The following is a 19,713-nucleotide window of genomic DNA, read 5'->3' as shown; positions in this document are numbered from 1 at the left end:
CCTATCTCACATCCCACAGCCTCTGAGGAGGAGAGCAGCCGGGGGAGGCCAGCCCAGGTTCTCCCCAGCACAAAGACCTTCGCCTTCCAGATGCAGATCCGGAGGTGCAGGGGTGTCTGTGGAGGGTGGGAGGGTGGGACTGTCCCTCAGCTCCTCCTGCGGGCTTTTCCTGTCCCGCACCCCAGTGCAGCTGCCCAGGGTGCCTGTCACTGGCCCCTTACCTTATCCGCTCACTGAGCTTGGTCCCCCACAAACCCCCCATGCTTCCTTTATGCAGGGGCCGCTTCAGTGTGGTACGGCAGTGTAGAGAGAAAGCAAGTGGGCGGGCCCTGGCTGCTAAGATTGTCCCCTACCAGCCTGAGGACAAGACAGCCGTGCTAAGAGAATATGAGGCACTCAAGAGACTGCACCACCCACATCTGGCCCAGCTCCATGCCGCCTACCTCAGTCCCCGGCACCTGGTGCTCATCCTGGAGCTGTGCTCTGGCCCTGAGCTGCTACCCTGTCTGTCAGAGAGGTGAGGGGTAGCATGGATTGCCTGGGTGACAGACAAGCAGGCAAGCAGATGTCTCTGGGAGGGACTGTGAAAACTGTGACCACATCAAGCTAGGACTCAGCAGAACCTGGCTTTTGGCTTGCCATGTGCGCCTAGCTCTGACAGGACGCCCCACCTGCCTGGAGCCTGTCCTGAGCCATCTGTGTCCCTAGGGACTCCTACTCAGAGTCGGATGTGAAGGACTACCTGTGGCAGATGCTGAGCGCCACCCAGTACCTGCATGCCCAACACATCCTGCACCTGGACCTGAGGTCTGAGAACATGATGGTCACTGAGTACAACCTGCTTAAGGTTGTGGACCTGGGCAACGCTCAGATCCTCAGCCAAGAGAAGGTCCCACCCCCTGAGAACTTCAAAGACTACCTGGAGACAATGGGTGCGTACGTGACCCCTGATCTCCCAGCTCCACTGACACCCACCAGCCTCTCACCGCAGCCTCATACTTGTGCCCAACCACCCGTGTCCACCCGTGCTTCTCTGCAGCTCCGGAACTCCTGGAAGGTCAAGGAGCTGTTCCGCAGACAGACATCTGGGCTATTGGTGTAACTGCTTTCATTATGTGAGTCCCTCAGGTGTCTGGGGGAAGCTGTGGGTGGGACAAGTCCCAAACACAGAGTCCTGTACATCCCCACAAATACACTCTACCATCCATTATGGTGAGCTTGATGGCCTTACTTACATCTCCTACCCATCCAAGGGTAATTGAGCATCCCCTGGGCCTCTCACCCACCCAGGCTAAGTGGCGAGTATCCAGTCAGCAGCGAGGGGACTCGCGACCTGCAGAAAGGCTTGCGCAAGGGACTCATTCGGTTGAGTCGCTGCTATGCAGGATTGTCTGGGGGTGCCGTAGCCTTCCTGCAGAGCTCACTGTGTGCTCGACCCTGGTAAGGAGCCCAATCTGTGCCCCGCTCTGCCCCCTCCACCCCCCTCGCTGGCCCCACCCACCGTGCAACCCTTCCCTCTCCGCTCATCTGCCTTATACCCCCAGTCCCACCCATCCTAACCCTCAGACTCCGATGATCCACTTTCTGCTCCAGGGGCCGCCCATGCGCCACCACCTGCTTGCAGTGCGGGTGGTTGACAGAGGAGGGCCCCGCAGGCTCCCGGCCCACGCCTGTGACATTCCCCACTGCGCGTTTGCGCGCCTTCGTGCGCGAGCGCGAGAAACGGAGGGCGCTACTCTACAAGAAGCACAACCTGGCCCAGGTACGCTGAGGTCCTGCTCTGCAGGGCAAGACGTCACTTGCCATATGAGGACACCTGCACCAATAAAAGAGTTTTCTGTTTCATTGAGTCACCTTCCTGGTGTTTGGGAATCTTCATTCATAGTGTTTGGGAACTTAGGGATCACAACTTGTGCCCCAGCCACCCTTCCCATGGGAAGAGGGACAAAGAGATACAGCAAACCCTTCAAGTCCATCTTCAGCGTCTGAAGTAAGATTAAAGTTTAGAGGGCCAAGGATATTTACATCTTAGCAGTGACGACCAAGATGTGGTCTTATCCACCATGGTCACCTGGGCTTCAATTTCATCACGTAAAATGCTCTGATAGGGTGTTACAACTGTTTGAAATCTCTTTCTGAAACAAGTTCCCTCTCTGGATAGTGCCTTTTCCTGGGGTAGGGGTGGAGGGGGGGGGACAATAACTCCCATTCCTTTGGGATCTATTGACAAATTTGAGAGACGGGTGTTTCTTTAGAACACCATTGCTGTCAGACTGGTAACAACTGAAGTAGATCCCCGAGAACCTGTGACTTCCGAAGCCTGAAGCAGTGCAGTGGTGGTCTCATACCCCATGCCTGGTCACGTGTTTCTATTAACCTTTACGCAGAAACCCACTGGCCTCGCCCCTGCCCTAGTGTGCAGCTGTGCCCTGATTGTGTTAGTTCTTGGCCAAGAGACCAATCAAGAGGTACTGCTGGAGTTGGAGAGATAGCTCAGCAGTTAAGAGCACTGGCTGCTCCTCTAGAGGCCCTGAGTTCAATTCCCAGCAGCCACATGGTGGCTCACAACCATCTCTAGTAGGATTTGATGCCCTCTTCTGGCATAAAGGTGTACATGCATGCAGTCATAACATTCACTTATTCACTTATAAACAAATCTGTCAAGTCTCTGTGTGTGTGTGTGTGTGTGTGTGTGTGTGTGTGTGTGTGTGTGTGTGTGTGTGTGTGTGTGTGAGTTACTGCTGGCCATGAATCCCTGGGGTCTTTAACCTGGTCTTGGGATCCCTGGTTCATACCCATGGTGAAAACCAGGTCATCCTTTAACATTGCCTAACCCTATACTGTTTGTGGCCCTGGATCCCACTTTTACATATGGATGTCCTGATGAAATAGTCCCATTGCTCAGGGTCTCACCAGAGTCTGTGGTTAGGAAACCATCACTACCTTTTCTCAGAGCAGGCAAAACCATTCCATTTGGCCAGGATCCAAAAAGCGATTTTACCAGCTCCCTCAAGGCCTGGTCCCAGGGACTTCCCCACAGGGCCTTGACTAAGATCCTAACTTCCAGTAGCACCACCCTGAAAAGCAAGCCTGCAACACTTGGATGTCTGATGGACAGTCCACATCAGGGCTGCACATGCTCAGGCAGGGACATCTTAGAAGCAGGCAAGAAAGGCACTCTCTTAGAATAAACCTCCTTGCAGAATCCAACATAGGGGACAGCCCTTTGAGTTAGAGCTGGGCCCCTTCTACCATGGACAGAAATAGTGATCATGAGCCAGCAATTGCAAATGGAGACTGATGAAAACCTGGAGTGTTCCTGGTCACTGGTTCCTGCTGATCTTCCCACTTGGTCAGAGACTGAGTAGAACCTTGCTAATGCAGATGACCGACTGACTAGAGCACTGTGAATGCAGATGTCCAGGGAGCAAGCCGCACCCATGCTCGCTGAAGGCTGGGTGCCCGTGGTTGCTGCTCGGAGAGACTCTGGGGCACTGGCCAGCACTGTCTCTGCTTTTTGAGAGCACCCAAGCTGGAACCAACTCTTGTTTACTGGACACTGTCCTTAGGTCTTTTTGCACCTATGGTGCCTTGATCTCAAAACTGGAACTGACCCCCACCTCTTCAGTCTCTCACTGCCTCTGCCTCCTCACTGTCCTGTGATTCCACCAGGGCTATGCACAGACGCACTCTGGTTTGTCCTCAGTTGCTACAGTAATACAGCACCAGAGGCTGCTGAATGTGTGAGCGGATCATTTACCCTCTGGTTTGGGAGCTGAAAATGCAAGTCTGTGCCCCCCATTACCCTGCCTTTGGTGAGGGCCCCCTGACCGTGTCACATCCTAGTGGATGGCACTGATAAAAGAAAACATGAGATGTCCTCAGGCCAATTATGAAAACCAGAGGGTGGGAGAACGAGATAAAACAACAGATGCGAAATTTCTGTGGGAACCTTAACTTCAAGACCACCTGCCCCAAGTATATCTGAGACCTCTGAACAGTTAGCCCCAAGCATTCCAGAAACACCAAGCACTTCTCTTCAGAGCTCATTTTCCTGCTGGATTCTTCCTGCCTCTGGGTACATAGCAGGATAGGAACCCTCTGGGAGACAAACGGACAGCATAAAATCAAATAGCCTCTGCCCAGCAAAAGTCAGAGTGAAAAGCGCTTACCGATAGAAAAACATCTTTGCCAGCTAGTCATCTGACAGAGGGTTAATATCCAGAATATATGAAGAACTAAAACAACATATTATCTAATCAATAAATGGGAATATGAATTAAACAAACTGTCAACAGAAGTACAAATAGCTAATAAACACATGATAATAGTTACTATCCTTAGCTATGAGAGTACTTTGAGGAGGTAGGTGTGGTGGTTCTTGCGATTTAATCTCAGCATTCTAGGCGCATAGGCACATATATCTGTGTGTTCAAGGCCCACCTGATCCACATAATGAAGCTTTGCCTCAAACAAAACGGCAGCCACACTGAAGTTCTATTTTGCTTTCATCAGACTGCCAAGGAAACAAATGAGCTGGAGAGATGGCTTAGTGGTGAAGAGTTGTCCTTGCAGAAGACCAGAGTTGTTCTTTCTTCCTCCTCCTTCCTCTTCTTTCTTGTTTTCTGAGACAGGCTTTCTCTGTAGCTTTGGAGCCTGTCCTGGAAACCAGGGTGGTCTTGAACTCACAGAGATCCGCCTGCCTTTGCCTCCTGAGTGCTGGGATTAAAGGCGTGTGCCACCACTGCCTGGCTTTTTCTTTCTCTCTCTCTCTCTCTCTCTCTCTCTCTCTCTCTCTCTCTCTCTCTCTCTCTCTCCCTTTTAATTCTAAGGCTTTAATTTTAGGCTAAACTTTTAATGAGAACCTGCATGATTTTTACTTAGTTCGCTCTGGCTTTTATGAGATCTTTCTCAATCAACATCTGGTTCTTCAGCAACTTCTCATTTCAGAGTTCACCCCCCTGCTGGGATAGGGCTCAGCCACCACATTGATCTCTGTCCTTCAGTCTCACTCATGTGACTGGTGTGGGGTCTACTCCACCATGGGAGTTCAGTGCACTCCCTGGATAGGGCTCCTCCTATTTAGCCAGTAGCATAGCGCTAGACTTATAGAACCCAGTGTCTGGCTTTGGTCATGGACTTCATCCTTCCTCAGAACCTGTGTCCAGCTCTTCTCCAAAGCCATGGCTAGGACTATGAGCACATGTTGGTCTCTACCACATGGCTGCCCATCTGTTTGCCAGGGCCTCCTTGCCCCAGACATTACAAATGCAGCACGTTGTCTATACGTCACAGACAGGTGACACAGGTGTTGCATTCACCTGCTAGACTTCCCCTGCCTGGAACAAATACGTGGAAGTGTCACGGGGCATCCTCCTCAAAACAGAGCTGGTTACAGGACAGGAGCAAGTCAATGATGAGCTATATGAGAAAGTGCCCACTAACCCCAGGGGACTAAGTCCTTTGGTGCCAAACACACTCACCACACGTGTGGAATAAAGAACACTCGGAACCTCCAGCCTGTGTAAGGAAGAGCTGTCTGCCTTAGGTCTGGTGACCTGAGAGCCACCTGGGAACCTGTGTTTCCTAGTGACTACCTCCTCAACCCATGTCTGCCTGGCATGTCAGGTTTTTTTTTGTTTGTATGTATGCAAGAGAGGGTTTTATGCAGCATGTGAGTGCAAATGCCCTCAGAAGGCAGATATGTAATTCCTTGGAGTGGGAGTTACAAGCAGTTATAAGCTGCTCAACTTGGGAGCTGGGACCCAAGTGAGTTCAGACTCTGCTAAAGCAGTATGGTACTTTTAACTGCTGAGTCACCTTACCAGTGCACGGCCCCAGTCAATTACCCACAGGATAAGCAGAGGACACTGTTCCAGATAACCGTTTATTTAAATGTTTCCCTTTCAATAAATAAAGATAAAACTCCCACATGTGTCATACAAAAGCAGTCACTGCTGGCTCCTGTGCACTTGGGACTGTATGACCGACTCACTGCAAGGCAGACAGCCACAGGCCGTGTACCAAAGCTTGCCAGACACCAGGGAAGCCCCTCTGAGGGCAAAACCAGACAAGTCTCGAACAGGAGGGCATGTTCAAGTGTCATGTCTGAGTTCTACTTCTGGGCCCCTTCTGTGCTGAATACAAATGTAGAGGACTCATTTAGGATTCAGCCCCCACCAGACTATTCCTTCACCTGGGGCCAGGCCGCTGTCCTCTCATCTTTCACTGCAGCTACCCCTAGCGTGGTAAGGACTCTGAGGAGCCCTCCCATCTACTGGACCAAATCCTGAGATGCTGGTGAGCTTGAAGCTGGCTCCTACCTAACCTTACCTAGTTTCATTTCAGGGATGGCGTGGTGTGCTTGTTGGCACAGCAGTGTGGACAGGTCCGGATTACTTCTGGAAAAGCCTATCACACACATCACTGGAACCTCGAGTCAGAGGTGCTGGTGACACATGGGACTTAGTGCTTTGGTGAAGGCTTTTGGCACTAAGTGACATCAGTGGTGGAGAGGATCTCCACCACGAGGACAGAGCCCAGTCCAGTGTCCTCCTCCTACTCTTAATGTCGCTGAGACTGAGAGCTTGTGTTCCCATGTGTGGTCAAAAAGGCACTGTGTGTTTCTCCTAATGCTCACAGGACACTGTCTGGCTCCTGGGCCTCTGTATGGTCAGGACAAGGGACCAGGAGAGGTGAAGGGGCTCCTCTAGAGGGTGTGGGTCACTGGGGACCAGTGGTGTCCCCAGGCACACCTATCAGCCTGCAGATGGTCATAGGGGTCGGGCTACTAGACAAAGGTGAGAAGAGGGGCCGGAGTGTACCCGAGAAGGGGGTCTCAGGGAAGATAAACAGCAGCGACCCATCTGTGGCACTGTAGAACGAGAGATGGCCAGCTTCATAGTCCAGAAAGATGCCCACACGCTTAGGAGGGTCCCGGAGTGGGGAGAAGGCCCGCTCAGTGGAATTATAGAAACTCCCCAGGAACACCAGAATCCAGAACCCGTTGCCAGCTGACAGCTCCCCCTTCTCCTTCCTGTTGACATTTTCTTTGCACACACCAAGTGCCCAGCTGGTGCGATCCCCAACTTCTACCTCCCAGTAGTGGCGGCCGGAGGTGATGCGCTCCTGGCCTAGCACGCAGGGGCCTGGGTCAAAACGCTCTGGGCTGTCAGGCAGAGCCTGCCGCTGGTCACCACGCTGCACACTCCTCCGGTCCTCAGATAAGATGAGCTCTGGGTTGGCAGTGTCTGGGTCCAGGGTTATGTCCCCTATGGAGAGGCCCAAGGTCAACCATACTCCCAAGTCAGGCCCCATCCTGCTCTAGCCATCAGCCAAACCCTCCCCGGCAGCCCATGCTCCTGTTTGTTGGAACATCAGGCTTAAGTAACTCTCCCCAGTGGAGAATATCTAGCTCTATCTGAACCCAGAATGTTCTAGAAACCACTCCTACATTACTTCCAATGAAAAGATGGCATTCTGGCTACATTTTTTGTTTGTTTGTTTTTGAGAAAGGTCTCATGTAGCCCAGGATGGACTTGCTTCCTACATAGCCAAGGGTGACCTTGAAGTGTGGATGCTTCTGGCCACACCATATCCTGACCACTTTCTATAGTTGTCTTTCTTTTACTCTATAAGAGAAGACTGGGTTTGGGCCACAGCTGCATCCTGGGCCCAGGGAAACACAGAAACCTGCTCAGGAGAAGAGTTGCTGTCACAGTCCCAGGTGATTTCTGGTCTACCTACCTTTGGGCCTGGCATGCCCCCAACCCCTTGACCTTTGGCTAGAACCAAGGGCAGCAGTCCCTGGACAAACGAGGCTTGACAACAGAGTCCACACCCCTGGCTTTGGAGGAAGGCCTGAAAACCTGCTTTGCCAATTTTAGGAGTCACTGACATCACACCTGAACTTATGCCGCTAAAGATGGCTCGGGTGGTGCTGATGACATCAGGATGGGGACGGTCACACAGCCAGCTGTGAGACAGAAGGATGCGAATTTCAGCCCCATTCACTGGCTCCAGAAGAGGAGAGGAGTCAGGTGTCACGTCTGCTCACAGTGACCTGGCACACTGAGCTGGGGCGGGTGGTGTCCATCGAGGGCAGGGAGGCTCTGTGCCCATCCTCCAGCCTCGCCTACACCTTGATTTCTCAACTGTAGCTTTTATAACAGTTAATACCAAGCAAAGTGTCTCCTGGATTTTGTGAGTCACCCTAGCAAATTATCTATAATCAGGTAGGCGTTGTGAGGACTTGGGAGGAAGAGCAGGGAGACAGAAATACGGGCATCCCCTGGGTCTGGCAAACAGCACTGAAGCAGGGCAGTCTTGTGGGGCTGGGCCTGATGGAGAATTACTTGGTTTGGAAAAATACTCACGCATGGAGGGACCTGGAACTGACTTGTGAAGCAACCTTGTTTCTTATCTAAATTTAAACTGGAAAAAAAAAATACTCATGCATGGTAACATGTCTAGAGCACAGGGAAATTTCTAGAACTGCTGCTCTAAGCTACTGAATCCACTTCAAGTCCTGGGTCTCCTGACAGCTCTGTTCCCAGGACTGAACACCCACCTCGGAACCTCCGCAGGGTCTCCACCAGCCCTGGGACCCGGCACACGGTCTTCAGCTCCATGGGCACCACCTCTGGAGGCTGTAGCTTCACATCTTGCACCCTGCAGGGGACAGCTCAGCTTCATGCATGGGGCCAGCAGCCGCCCCCCCCCCACATCCTGCCCAGCTGCCCAGGCTCATACCTGCACAAGGCGTCCTTAATGTCCTGTAGGAGGAAGAAAGTGTACACTCAGTACCAAGGCTTGTTACCTCATCCTGGCTCTCCCCAGATCACTCCAGTCCCACATAGCAAAGACACATACAAGTGGGATCCGGTCACAGTCCAGACACAGAAATGCCACAGAGGTCTAGAGCCCCGTGGAGACATGACTTGAAGGATAAGCCAGGTCCACATAAGTCCCGCCTCTTCCTCTCACTTACAGCAAACGACGGGCCACTGTCTTCTCTTAGGGCAGGACAGGCATGTGTATTTGCCCCATGAATAGGGTGAGCTGTGTAAGGTCAGGCTCCTCACTAAGAGCCTAGCCCCGTGTCCCCACTGTGTCCTCTGCCCCTTCCCCTAATACTACCTCCCAGGTCCCACAGGTGCCTCAGCTTAGCTCCATGTCATGTTCTTCCTTCTGTGTCTATTTATCTGGTCTTCAACAGTCATCTCACAATCAGGGGCCAAACTGTGTCCCTCCCTCTCCCAAACCTTGGAATGTAACCGTATTTCAAGATACAGCTAGCCTGTCAAAAATTACAATTAGATAAACCCCAGTTGCTACTGGTCAGAGAAGTCCCATAAGCTCCCAAACACAGGCTTACCATTGCTCTTGGTTACCCACCACAATTAGAAGGTAAGCCTCTACTGCTGAAGACCAACACACTTTGGTCACAGTTCATAGAGAAATCAAGCTGCACAGACCTGGAAGTACCTCCCTGATGGCTAGCTTTTACAGGACCAAGTCACCAATGGACTCAATTAGAGGTACACCCTGGTACAACGCTGACCTATGAGCTAAGATATGCTCACTGATACAATAGTAGCCCTGAGGCTACAGGGCTAACAACTGCTTTTTCATTGGCTTTGAGGCCTGCTCTACAGGAGGAAGGGATTCATGCCTGGTATGGCTGGGGAGGCCATAGGCCCTAGAGGGGAACCTACTACTGTTGATTTACTAAACAAACATTTTCAAACTGACTTCTAAACGTTTCTATCCAGATAAATGCTGTTGTCAACCTCGGCTAGAGAAGCTTCTCTCTGCAGGAGACAGCAGCCAGTGCAGATCATCAAGACTAATCAAAGTGCCAGGAATCAGTGACCAAAGAGTGCTCAACCCTAAGTGAGTCATTTCTAGCTGCATGTACATCCATGCACAGCTCAGGAGACATCCTAGGAGAGAGGGAGGGAGTAATGGAAGAACTGGAGGATGGGGATGAAAGCTGTGACAGGCTGTCTCACGGTCCTGAGATGACCCCTGCACTTAGGAATTCACAGCAGCTGTGGAGACCTGCATAAGATCAGGCCAGTCAGTCAGTAAGCCCAGCACAAAGTGGGAGGGGCTCATTAGGCACATATGGGCAACACGAACTGGACTCAGGGGATCACTTAAATAAAAGAGAAAGGGAAGACAAGAAGGTAGGAAGAGCATGTGCTGGAGGTGTCGGGGCAGTGGGAGTGGACATAATCAGGATCTGTGGTATAAGTGTCTGAAACTTAGAAAAATCAATAAAATTTCTAAAAAATAAAAATTAAAAAAAAAAACCTCACAGCCAGGCAGTGGTGGTGCACACCTTTAATCCCAGCCCTAGGAGATAGAAGCAGGCAGATTTCTGTGAGTTCAAGGCCAGTCTGGTCTACAGAGTGAGTTTCAGGACAACCAAGGCTACAACAGTCACTATTAGTGTTAATAATTTCAAGTTCTTACTGTTAAGTACTTGTAACATTAACTTTCCTGTAGATAAGCAAAGGTGATGGGAGGTGGTCAATTTATTCCCTAGTTGGCAGCTGCTGGACTTTCCCTTGTTACCCCAACTATGCTGATGTCATCACAACACTCCACACAATCTCCCAACAACTATGCAAAGATGGAAATAGACCCTCACTGCTCCTGAAAGTGTAGCCTCAGCCAAAACAGCCTGCAGCAGATTTCTGCCTCCGTGAACTCTGGTAGTGCTTCCCTTGGTGGCCTAGAAGGCAGTGGTGACTGGCGCCCAGAGGCATGCTGCCAAGTATACAAAACCCTGTCTCTGGCTATAAAACGGGCTGTTTAGCTCCCATGGCATGCAGGGTCACGGGCACCCTCCTATCCATTTCCCAGGTGTTCCAACAGGCCCTCATGGTCTCTTCTCTCCTAACTGTGGTGGCATAGGCTGAGCTGGTAATATTCAAAAGAGAAGCAACAGAGCTGGTAGACGTTGCCCAGTCAGCTGGCTGAGTGGTAAGGGCAGGAGGAAGATGTCAATAAATAAGCAGAGGGTTAGACGGCAGTGAGCCTCAGCTAAAAACAAATGGACTTAAGGTCCCGGAAACGGCAGACCCCGGCTGCCAGCAAGAGTTCCAGGGAGATGTATAATCCTAAAGTCAAGGGTCTGAGTGAGACCTTGGGCCTTAACACTGGCTGGTGTTACAGGTCAAGGAATCCTGATCCCCAGGCCTGCCTGGGAGCTACAGCACTGCCTGCCACAGGGACAAGTCTCTACTCCCTAGGCTCTTACACAAGAACTGTAACCCTATAGGGTCAGGCCCCCGATGTCCTCACCCAAGGACACCAGAGAGCACCACGTACCATTGTCCGATGCTCCTGCTCACCCCTGCCAAACACCAAGACAAGAGCTCCCTGCCCACCAGGGTCTGTCTCACTAGAGCAGCCCCCAGTCAGCTGATGGTAACAGCAGGATTGGTGACTTGAGTGACAGGTGGGAACACGGAGACGGATGGGTGTCTTTGAACCAGGAGAGAGACCTCCAGAGACACCAACCTCGATGATTTGGCTGGAGTGACTGTCCTCCTAGAGAGGTGGTGGGAATCTGAACCCCATGAAGATTTGTCAAGAAAGTGGTGTGACCTTTAAGAGGTGCCATCTAAAGCGAAGTGTCAGGGGCTTACCCTTAGAAGGAATTAATATAATACAGTTCACGTGGACCCTGGGTAGCTCTTATGAGAGGTAACAGCACGCTGGTCCTTTCCTCTCCTCTAGTCCCCATCTCACCAAGCAGCCTCCCTTGTTCAGCCCCTTAAAGTATGATGCTACTGCCATGACACGACACAGTCAAGGTGTCACCCATTCAAGCTGCCAGCATGCTGCTTGGGCTTTCGGCCCCCCAGCCTCGGGTAATTCACAGCACCAAAATAAACTAACACACTGTTGAAACCCTGTCCTCTACTTCCAGCCCCCAGAATCATAAGGAAGTAACGTTCTGTGTGTCAGGCACTCAGCCTACGGCACTTTATGTGGCAGGGAGCTGAGCGACGAATGCAGCCTTGGCCTTCTTGTCAGACATAATAAATAAGATACAGTCCCTGCCAAGGGAGAAGGTCCCTGCAGATGGGATCAGACTTGCAAGTTCTGTCTGAGAGACAACAGATCACAAAGGCCTCAAATGAGGGCTCTGGAGGTGAATGTGGACTCCCTCAAAGACACAGGGGAGGATACATGGGCATGAGCCTGGAGCACCGTGAGCCCGTATGTGGGCAGAGTGGATGAAACTTCCTGTCTTCCACCCTTTAGGAAACAGGTGTGATGGGGGCACTGGTGGTCACATGGCCCGAGGCAAGGATGGCACAAGACTTTCCTTGCTGGGGTGACAGGAGAGCCTTGGACTTCAGAGTAGGGAAGGGGCCTCCTTAGACACATCTGTTCACGGGGGTGGGGGGATGGGGGATCAACTCTGTACTATAGAGCATGTCAGCCTAGGGGGGTTAACAGCACACACAGACAGGTTCCATGTCTCCCAGCCCTCATCTGTGAGTGGCACGTGCCCAGAAGGTCATAGGTGACAACACCAGGCCTTAGACACCAGACAGAAAGACCCTGCAGACTGGGGCCGAGAGCATAGACCCCCTTAGATTTCCTTTTTCACCCTAGACAAGGAACAGCAGCTCATAGGGACAGGATTAAGCAAGGGCTGTTTCTTAACGCCCACAAATGGGCATGACTCACCCCAGCATGCAGCCAAGGCTTTCCTAGCAAAGCTTGGTGGAAGGGGGGACCGGGTGGGCAGCAGGCAGTAGTGGGATACAAGTGGGGGAAGGATGGGGGCCACAGGTGGCAGCTAGGCAGCATGGTGGTGTGAAATACGACTGTATGCCCCGAAACCACCACATACAAAAAACAAAACTAAATGTGGTGTTCACACAGACCTCTCTATGCCCCCATTTCCAAGTTGTCCTTTCCTCCTAAAAGCTCCCAGCATTTTGCTTTCTGTAGCCCAGCAGGGTGACCGTGGGTGATCCACAAGACTGCTTTGATTTCTTGTGTTTCCTGTCTGTCCCAGTGAGTCTCACTAGGTGCTCACACAAATACGAGCACCTTACAGTGGGGACACGACCAAAAAAGCCCAAGAAGCCTTTTGCCTGCAACATATAGCAAAGTACATGTATCTTCAAGGAGGGCACGAGATTGGAATGGACAGCGCACTCGCTTCCATACACACACACACAAACACACACACACACACACACACAACAGACACAAAGATCAGGTGATAGGCATGTCAGTGCATTTCTTCTGCTTTACTGACACAGGCCTGTCTCCATTCCTCTCTGTTCCTCTAGTTCTCCCTCTAAAAGCACACAGAGATATTTCTATTTGGCAGGCTCTAACCATCTGACAGCTTGGTTAAGGTCAAAATCCCTAGGTGTCTCTTCTTAGTGAGCCACCTCCTACTACGTACCCAGCACCTGGGCCCCAGAGGAAAGACACTGTCTCTGTCCTACATGAATGGCAGAGAGCCAGTCTTAGCCCCCCATAACTACATGCGTTGGTTATGGGATGGCACAAAACACAGCCGAGCCCCTAGGGAAGGGCAACAGTGGATCCCACAGCCTATATTCAATAGTCACCCCTGGGTCCCATCAATCCCCAGGGGACAGATGGGGAAACTGAAGCCCTGAGCCTGTTGAAGGGTCCTAGAACCGACTGCCACACTTTCCACGGTCATCTAGACTGCCCTGAAACAGAAGACAGGGGACCTGAGTGTTCTGGTTTGGGGAAAATAAGAAGGCAAGATTCAGAGAAGAGCAGGGTTGACACATACATCTTGGGGATAACTCAAAAAAAAAAATTAGAAGAAGAGAGGTGCTAAGGGACTTGTTATATAGTTTAAATGTCTCCATCAAGATGCACATCAAAATTTAATCCCTACCATGAGGTCTTACGAGGAGGACTTTTCTGAAGTGATTTGTCCTGAGGGATCCAAGAGCCCCTATCAGAGGCTGTTGCCTGACTTCAACTCCCGGGTCTCACATTGCTACAACAGAAATGATGGGGTGGCCCCCATGAAGATAACTGGACACCCAGGGGTGAGTGGGGAGTAGGGAGTATGGACTATAAGCTGAAAGCATTGGGATGGGAGTCCTACTGAGAGCTCTCAGGGGCCCAGGAACAAGAATGAATAATCAGCAAGGGACAAAAAGCATCCCTCAGAGCTAAACAAGGCGTATCCTGCCCGCAAGGTACACAGGCTGATCCACGTCCACTCTGCTTTGTTCACAGAGAACAGCAACTGTGGTCAACCAGCCTGAGGAAATGGGAAGCCGCATGCTGGGACTTCTTACGAGGTCCGCCTCACTGTATGCCCTCATTCTGCACCTGCACACTCAGCCGACTGTGGATGGAAAGTAAAATCACATCTGGATTGAACACATGAGCAACAGCTATTTAGCAGCATGTTCAGAATATTCAGGATCTCAGGTCAGCCAGTAGTGACTGAAAGCAGGCAGAGGATGCGCGAGCTGATACGCACATGCTGTGTGTACCCTTTCATTCAAGGAATTGGCACATTCCCATTGGGGGGCTGGCATTCGTCTCCATGGACACCAAAGACTACTTCTCTTTCTTGTATTCACACTGAGAGTGGGGTGGCAGAATGCTGGGATACCTGTCTTAGCTGCTATGGTATTCACAGGAGAGACGGGCCGGGGGCTGTCTTGCATGCCCGTGGCACTCCTGCAGCAGGAAGGTGCAGACTCTGTGTGTCTGGAGAGGAAGCAGTGTCCTGAGCAGTGTGGCGAGAGGAGCACACAGTTCCCCTTGGGAGCACCGGGAGCCTCCAGGACATTCCGCTCAGCTCACTCACCTGCAATAACCCCAGCGCCGGCAGCTGGCAGCGGTTCTCAAGCTCTGAGATGAGGGCAGCCAGCTGTGTGCTCTGCTGGCCGAGTCTCGTGGCACCTTCTCGGAGCCGTGGCAGCACCTCCAGCTCCTCTTCCTCCAGCTTCTGCAGCAGCTGTTGCTCCTCCTCCGCCAACAGGCGGCGCAGCCTCTCAAACTCACCCAGCACATTCTGCCGCTGGCTCTCCACCATCTTCTGTAGGGCACAAGAAGGACAGCTGAGGGCGAGACCTGATGCCAGACCAGAGACTGACCCTTTGGGGATGCCCACACCTCAAATCCACCACCCTAGGCTGATCAGACACTGGAGCTGCCTAGACCCTCAAAGCTGACAACATATCCAACCTGTCACCTGCGGCTGCCCAGATACATAGCTGACAATACTGGGCTATTCACAACTCAGACCCATCCCTTGAGTAATCAGACCTAGATCCATTCCTGAGACCAGCCACACCCAAATCTGTCACACAGGCCCCAAGTCCATTCCACATGTCAGTCAGACAAAGCTGCCACCGCAAAGCTAGACCAAATCTACCCCAATGCCAAATACCTCCCTGACTCCTAAATCCACTACTGGAGACCCCCCATACCTGGCCTGCTCCTGACATCCAATCCAAATCCATCCTTAGGACCCCTCATGTCTGCTCCCTCTATGGCCCCATGCCAGGACCCCAGGAACTTAGTGCAGGGCAGAAGGACAGAATCCAACTTTGGCATCCTATATTACACACATGCACATGTTCCGGTCTGACCACAGGGTGTCTCAGGCTAGTCTGGTATCCAGCTACTGACTTGATGCTCCCTCCTTCACCCCAGACCCGGCACCTGCCTGCCACAAGGCACAGGTTTCCTCAGCCTGGGCTTGGAACAGCATCGCATCCTCCATTTGTTTCCGCAGGTGCTCCAGTGACTTCTCCAGCCTCCCCTGGTGGGATGGAGACCAGGCGGTGCTGTGAGAATCCCATTAGGCATCCGGCCCTATAAGTGGGGCCCAGACACAGACGTCTGCCTTTTCCCTCCTGACCTCCTATCCCAGCCTCTTCCCCATTGGGTCAAATGAAATTCGTTCAGATAAAGGCAGGATAAAATGCCCACCACTGGCAGGTATCCTCCGGATTTGGCAGTATCCCCACTAGTGACCAAAGTTCAGAACCGCCCTCCCCTTCCCCAAATTCACCAAATGTCATAGTCAAGGTTTCTCATTTTTTGTTCTAGTCCCATGGCCCTAAGCTCCACTCACCCCTGCAAAGCAGACAACTACTTGTTCCCTGCTTGGTGGGTGCATCCAGGCTCCCTCAACAGGACACGCCCACCAAGCTGGCACTGAAGACTGAGCTTTTCTCCCTCCAAACCACTGCCCCCTCCTCTTTCCCTGTGGTCACAAGGGGTCACAGCAAATCAGAGGCTAAGGCTTAAGTATCCCTCAAAATTCTCAAGCTGAATATCTGATCATCTATGAGTATTGACCACCTAGGTGATGGGCTAGACTTCTGGAGGGTGATTGGGCTATGAGAGTAAGGCCCTCTGGATGGGATTTGAGTTCCTGCTTCTTCCACAGCAAGAAGGGGGCCACTTGTGAGCAGGGAAGCAGCCCTGATTAGATAGCCTTGACCTTGGACAGCCTCCAGGGCTGTGTGCCATCGCTATCTGTGATTAAAACAAGAGGGAATGCACCAAAAGAGGTCAAACTAGACTTCCTACTCCATCTTTTCTCCCAGTCCTTCATTTTCCTAGGGTGGACCTGATCCAGCTTCCATTTCTACTTTCTTGCAGTTTTACGTACTACAGAATGGCAAACATTCCTATAAACAGGCCAATTGGGTGGCTTGTGTTGATCTCAGTAGGGTCTGCTTGTATCAGTCCAGACCCCATAAACTCTAGGCCTGGACATGGCGCTGGGGGAATCCTGAAGTCAGTCATAGAGGAGAGATGGACCCTCGCTGCCAGCGGGGCTCAGCCCTCATCAGAGTTATGGTGGATGTCATAGGCTTGTCCCAGATGCTCCCTAACTTCTCTTGAAAGTCCAGGCCTGTCTTGTCACTTGTCATCACGTACACCGACCGTGCATGTACTACGCTCTTTCCAGTGACTTCCCCTGGAACCCTGGGCCTCACGCATGCTTAGTGAGTGCCTTACCACTGAGTTACATCTAGCCCCTTTTTATTTATAACATGATCTTACTACATTATCTGCACTGGCTTTGAACTTACTCTGCAACCCAAGTAGAGCCTGAACTTTGATTTTCCTGCCTCAGCCTTCTGAGTGGCTGGAATGACATATATGAGTCACTATACTTGGGCATTTTCTCATTTTTGATTATGTGTATGTCTGTAAGTGGGATGTGCACTTCCGTGTACATGTCTTTAGAGGCCAGGCATGTTAGCTCCCCTTGGAGCTGGGGTTATATGCAGCTATGAGTTGTCTAGTACAAGTGCTGGGAACCGAACTTGGGCAATCTGGAAGAACAGTAAACTCTAACTACTCGAGACATCTCTCTGGCCCCCATTTCCCCATTTCCAATGCTGAGGCCAGGGATAGCATTTTAAACAGAGTGGGCTTGTGAAGTAGCAACATGAGTACGCTTTGGCAAAAACTTCAAGCTCTGGCTGCACACAAACCAATCAACGGTTAGGTCATGATGCAGACTTCCTACTTGGGTGTGGTGAGAGCTGAATGGAACCCAGGAGGCCCTGGGTCAGGCCTTGGTTCTCCCCTCGACTCCCAGTTCCTGCCTATGGAACCCTCCCATCTCTCTGGTTTTACTGGAGAACTGGATGCTCCCCTCTGAGCCAGTGCCAAAGAGTGAACTTGTCACCTGAACCATGAAGGCAAGCATGGCCCAGGGCACCCCATCCCAAGCTCTAGTGTGTGGAGGAACAGCTTACGTTGGTCACAGGTAAAAGCCATCTGCTGATTCCCTGGTGTCCCCTGATAAAGCACGCTGTGTCCATACACTCAAACCTGCCGGGGGGCTGTGATGTTCACGTGGAGGAGAGGGCTGGGCAGAAGGCACCCTCTCTGCCATTAGCCAACTCCTTCCTAGACAGGTCCACAGCTGCTGAGACCTAGAGTCCCAGTCTGTCTCTGGGAGCTCTACACCCGTTTGGATAAAAGCCCTAGTACCTGCTTCTCTGAGTCTCCTTTTCTTTCCCTTGTGTGACCCCTGTGCAGGAGAAATCTAAAATGTTACTTAAGCTGTGTCTTTCTCCTGTTCATCTGTCTTGCCAGTTTAATTAAGTTCAGACTATGAAGCTAGCAAGAGCGAGGACAAGGTTTTTCTTCTTTTGTAATAGAGAAAGCTTTAGTGTGACCCCGCCAGGATTTATCATGTCACTTCTAGAGAGACGTGGGTCCTTTTCAGCACCATCAGGGGGCTTGCGGTGGCAGGAAAGGAAGCCAGCGGGACCAATGATTCCGGTAAGGACCAAGCAAAAACGAAAACCTCACGGATCTGTTTATAAGCTCCAAACCCCTGTGCTGAAATCCAAAGCCAAGGGGACTTGGTGCCTGATTTCACGCTTCGATGGTAACATACTGGCCGAGAATCAACTCTGACGTCAGTCAAACTGTTACTCTCAAGTGGCCCCTCCAGTTCCCCAGCCCAGTCAGGCCTGACAACCAACACCCGCTTTCCCAGAACGTCTGTGCATCTCATCCTGGTATAAGACAGGCTACATCCCGACCCCCTCACCGCATCAGGTTAACTCACACTCCCTCGCCCAAGGCGGGACAGTGACCGGACATCCCTTCGCTCCAGACATGGACCGGTTGCACCTGGCGGAACGCACCTTGAGGTCTTCGGCCGCGTCCTGCAGCGGTCGCACCCGGTGAGCCCAGTGCTCCGAGCGTTCGCAGGTGGGACACAGCAGGCAGAGGTCGTCGCCGCAGAAGGTGGCCAGCGGCTCGCGGTGCGCCGCGCACACGCCCTGCGGGACCGGGGACGGCGGGTGCAGGCGCCGCGCCATTTCTGCCATCTTGGCCAGCGGGCGGTTGGGTCGCAGGTTCCTCTGCGCCGACAGCTCGCGGCACTCGGGGCACGCGTATGGGCCCTCGGGCTGGCCCCAACAACGTCGGATGCACTCGCGGCAGAAGTTGTGACCGCAGTCGGTCATCACCGGGTCGGTGAAGTAATCGAGGCAGATGGCGCAGGTGGCCTCCTCCTGGAGGTTGGTGGACAAGTCCGGGGCGGCCATGGTACGGGAGGCAGCGCCTGGATCAGGCTCTTGGCAGCGCGCGGAAATCAGGCTACTCGGCTGCGGGGGCGTAGAGGGCACGGTCCCGGTCCAGGTGGCCACACTCCCGGCCTCCTGTGTAGTGGGTACGCCCGGTACAAGGCTCCGAGACTTCCGCCGGAAGAGGAACCGCGGCGGAAGTAGGAAACTGATTTTTATTTTTACTTTTTTTTGGAACCCGCTTTTGTCGTGGATTGGCCACTGCTTGTCACACGGCCTGGGGGTGGGACCGAATTAGAGCGCTTTACATTCACAGTGACAGGTCTCTGCAGGTGGTGTCCCCGCTTCCACAGGCCCCGCGTGATGTAAACTTTAGCCGCGGAAAGGAAGTAGGGGAATATTGAGGCTCAGGACGATCCCGAGAATAGGAAACACCCAAGCGGTGGGCAATGGTGTTGGAGGATTTTCGGTGCGCCTCTGTGTGCACAGCCCTCAGCACCCCTGGACTGTTGTCGCTCGGACACCCCCGACGCCACTCCTCCTGTCTGGCAGCAGACCTGAGTCATCCGGCATGGGGAAAGGAGACGCGGTGTCACGCCGCGGGTCCAGAATGCCCGCAGTGGAAACCACTTCGCAAACGCGTGCTTGCCAGTGC

At 52.3% G+C, this 19,713-nt stretch overlaps 2 protein-coding genes across 10 annotated transcripts in view; one reads left to right on the top strand and one right to left on the bottom strand.

The window, feature by feature from the left end:
- Obscn (obscurin, cytoskeletal calmodulin and titin-interacting RhoGEF) overlaps nucleotides 1–1,845 on the top strand; it is a 139,489-nt gene extending 137,644 nt beyond the window's left edge. For all 7 annotated transcript variants that reach the window (XM_040748725.1, XM_040748724.1, XM_040748723.1 and 4 more), the window contains 6 exons: nucleotides 20–104; nucleotides 278–517; nucleotides 709–932; nucleotides 1,040–1,115; nucleotides 1,291–1,440; nucleotides 1,594–1,845. In XM_040748725.1, coding sequence (XP_040604659.1) covers nucleotides 20–104; nucleotides 278–517; nucleotides 709–932; nucleotides 1,040–1,115; nucleotides 1,291–1,440; nucleotides 1,594–1,771 — 953 coding nt within the window. In that variant the 3' untranslated portion in view covers nucleotides 1,772–1,845. The remainder of the gene's footprint in view (nucleotides 1–19; nucleotides 105–277; nucleotides 518–708; nucleotides 933–1,039; nucleotides 1,116–1,290; nucleotides 1,441–1,593) is intronic.
- A 4,028-nt stretch (nucleotides 1,846–5,873) lies between these two features.
- Nucleotides 5,874–19,248, bottom strand: Trim11 (tripartite motif containing 11). Of its 3 annotated transcripts, none has more exons than XM_021225851.2 (6): nucleotides 18,675–19,248; nucleotides 15,716–15,811; nucleotides 14,852–15,079; nucleotides 8,752–8,774; nucleotides 8,570–8,670; nucleotides 5,874–7,271 (listed from the first exon to the last, which is right to left on the bottom strand). In XM_021225851.2, exons 1-6 carry the CDS (start codon nucleotides 19,077–19,079, stop codon nucleotides 6,724–6,726), a joined length of 1,401 nt encoding a protein of 466 aa, XP_021081510.1. In that variant the 5' UTR covers nucleotides 19,080–19,248; the 3' UTR covers nucleotides 5,874–6,723. The 3 variants fall into 3 exon arrangements, with proteins under 3 accessions (XP_021081510.1, XP_005067766.1, XP_021081511.1); XM_005067709.4 differs by having other exon boundaries at nucleotides 14,852–15,082; nucleotides 18,675–19,247; XM_021225852.2 differs by lacking the exon at nucleotides 15,716–15,811 and having other exon boundaries at nucleotides 14,852–15,082.
- Between the last annotated feature and the right edge of the window lie 465 nt (nucleotides 19,249–19,713).

Source organism: Mesocricetus auratus, unplaced genomic scaffold (assembly GCF_017639785.1).
Source record: "Mesocricetus auratus isolate SY011 unplaced genomic scaffold, BCM_Maur_2.0 Super-Scaffold_100007, whole genome shotgun sequence".
NCBI lineage: Eukaryota > Metazoa > Chordata > Mammalia > Rodentia > Cricetidae > Mesocricetus > Mesocricetus auratus.
This window is presented reverse-complemented; position numbering and strand designations above follow the sequence as displayed.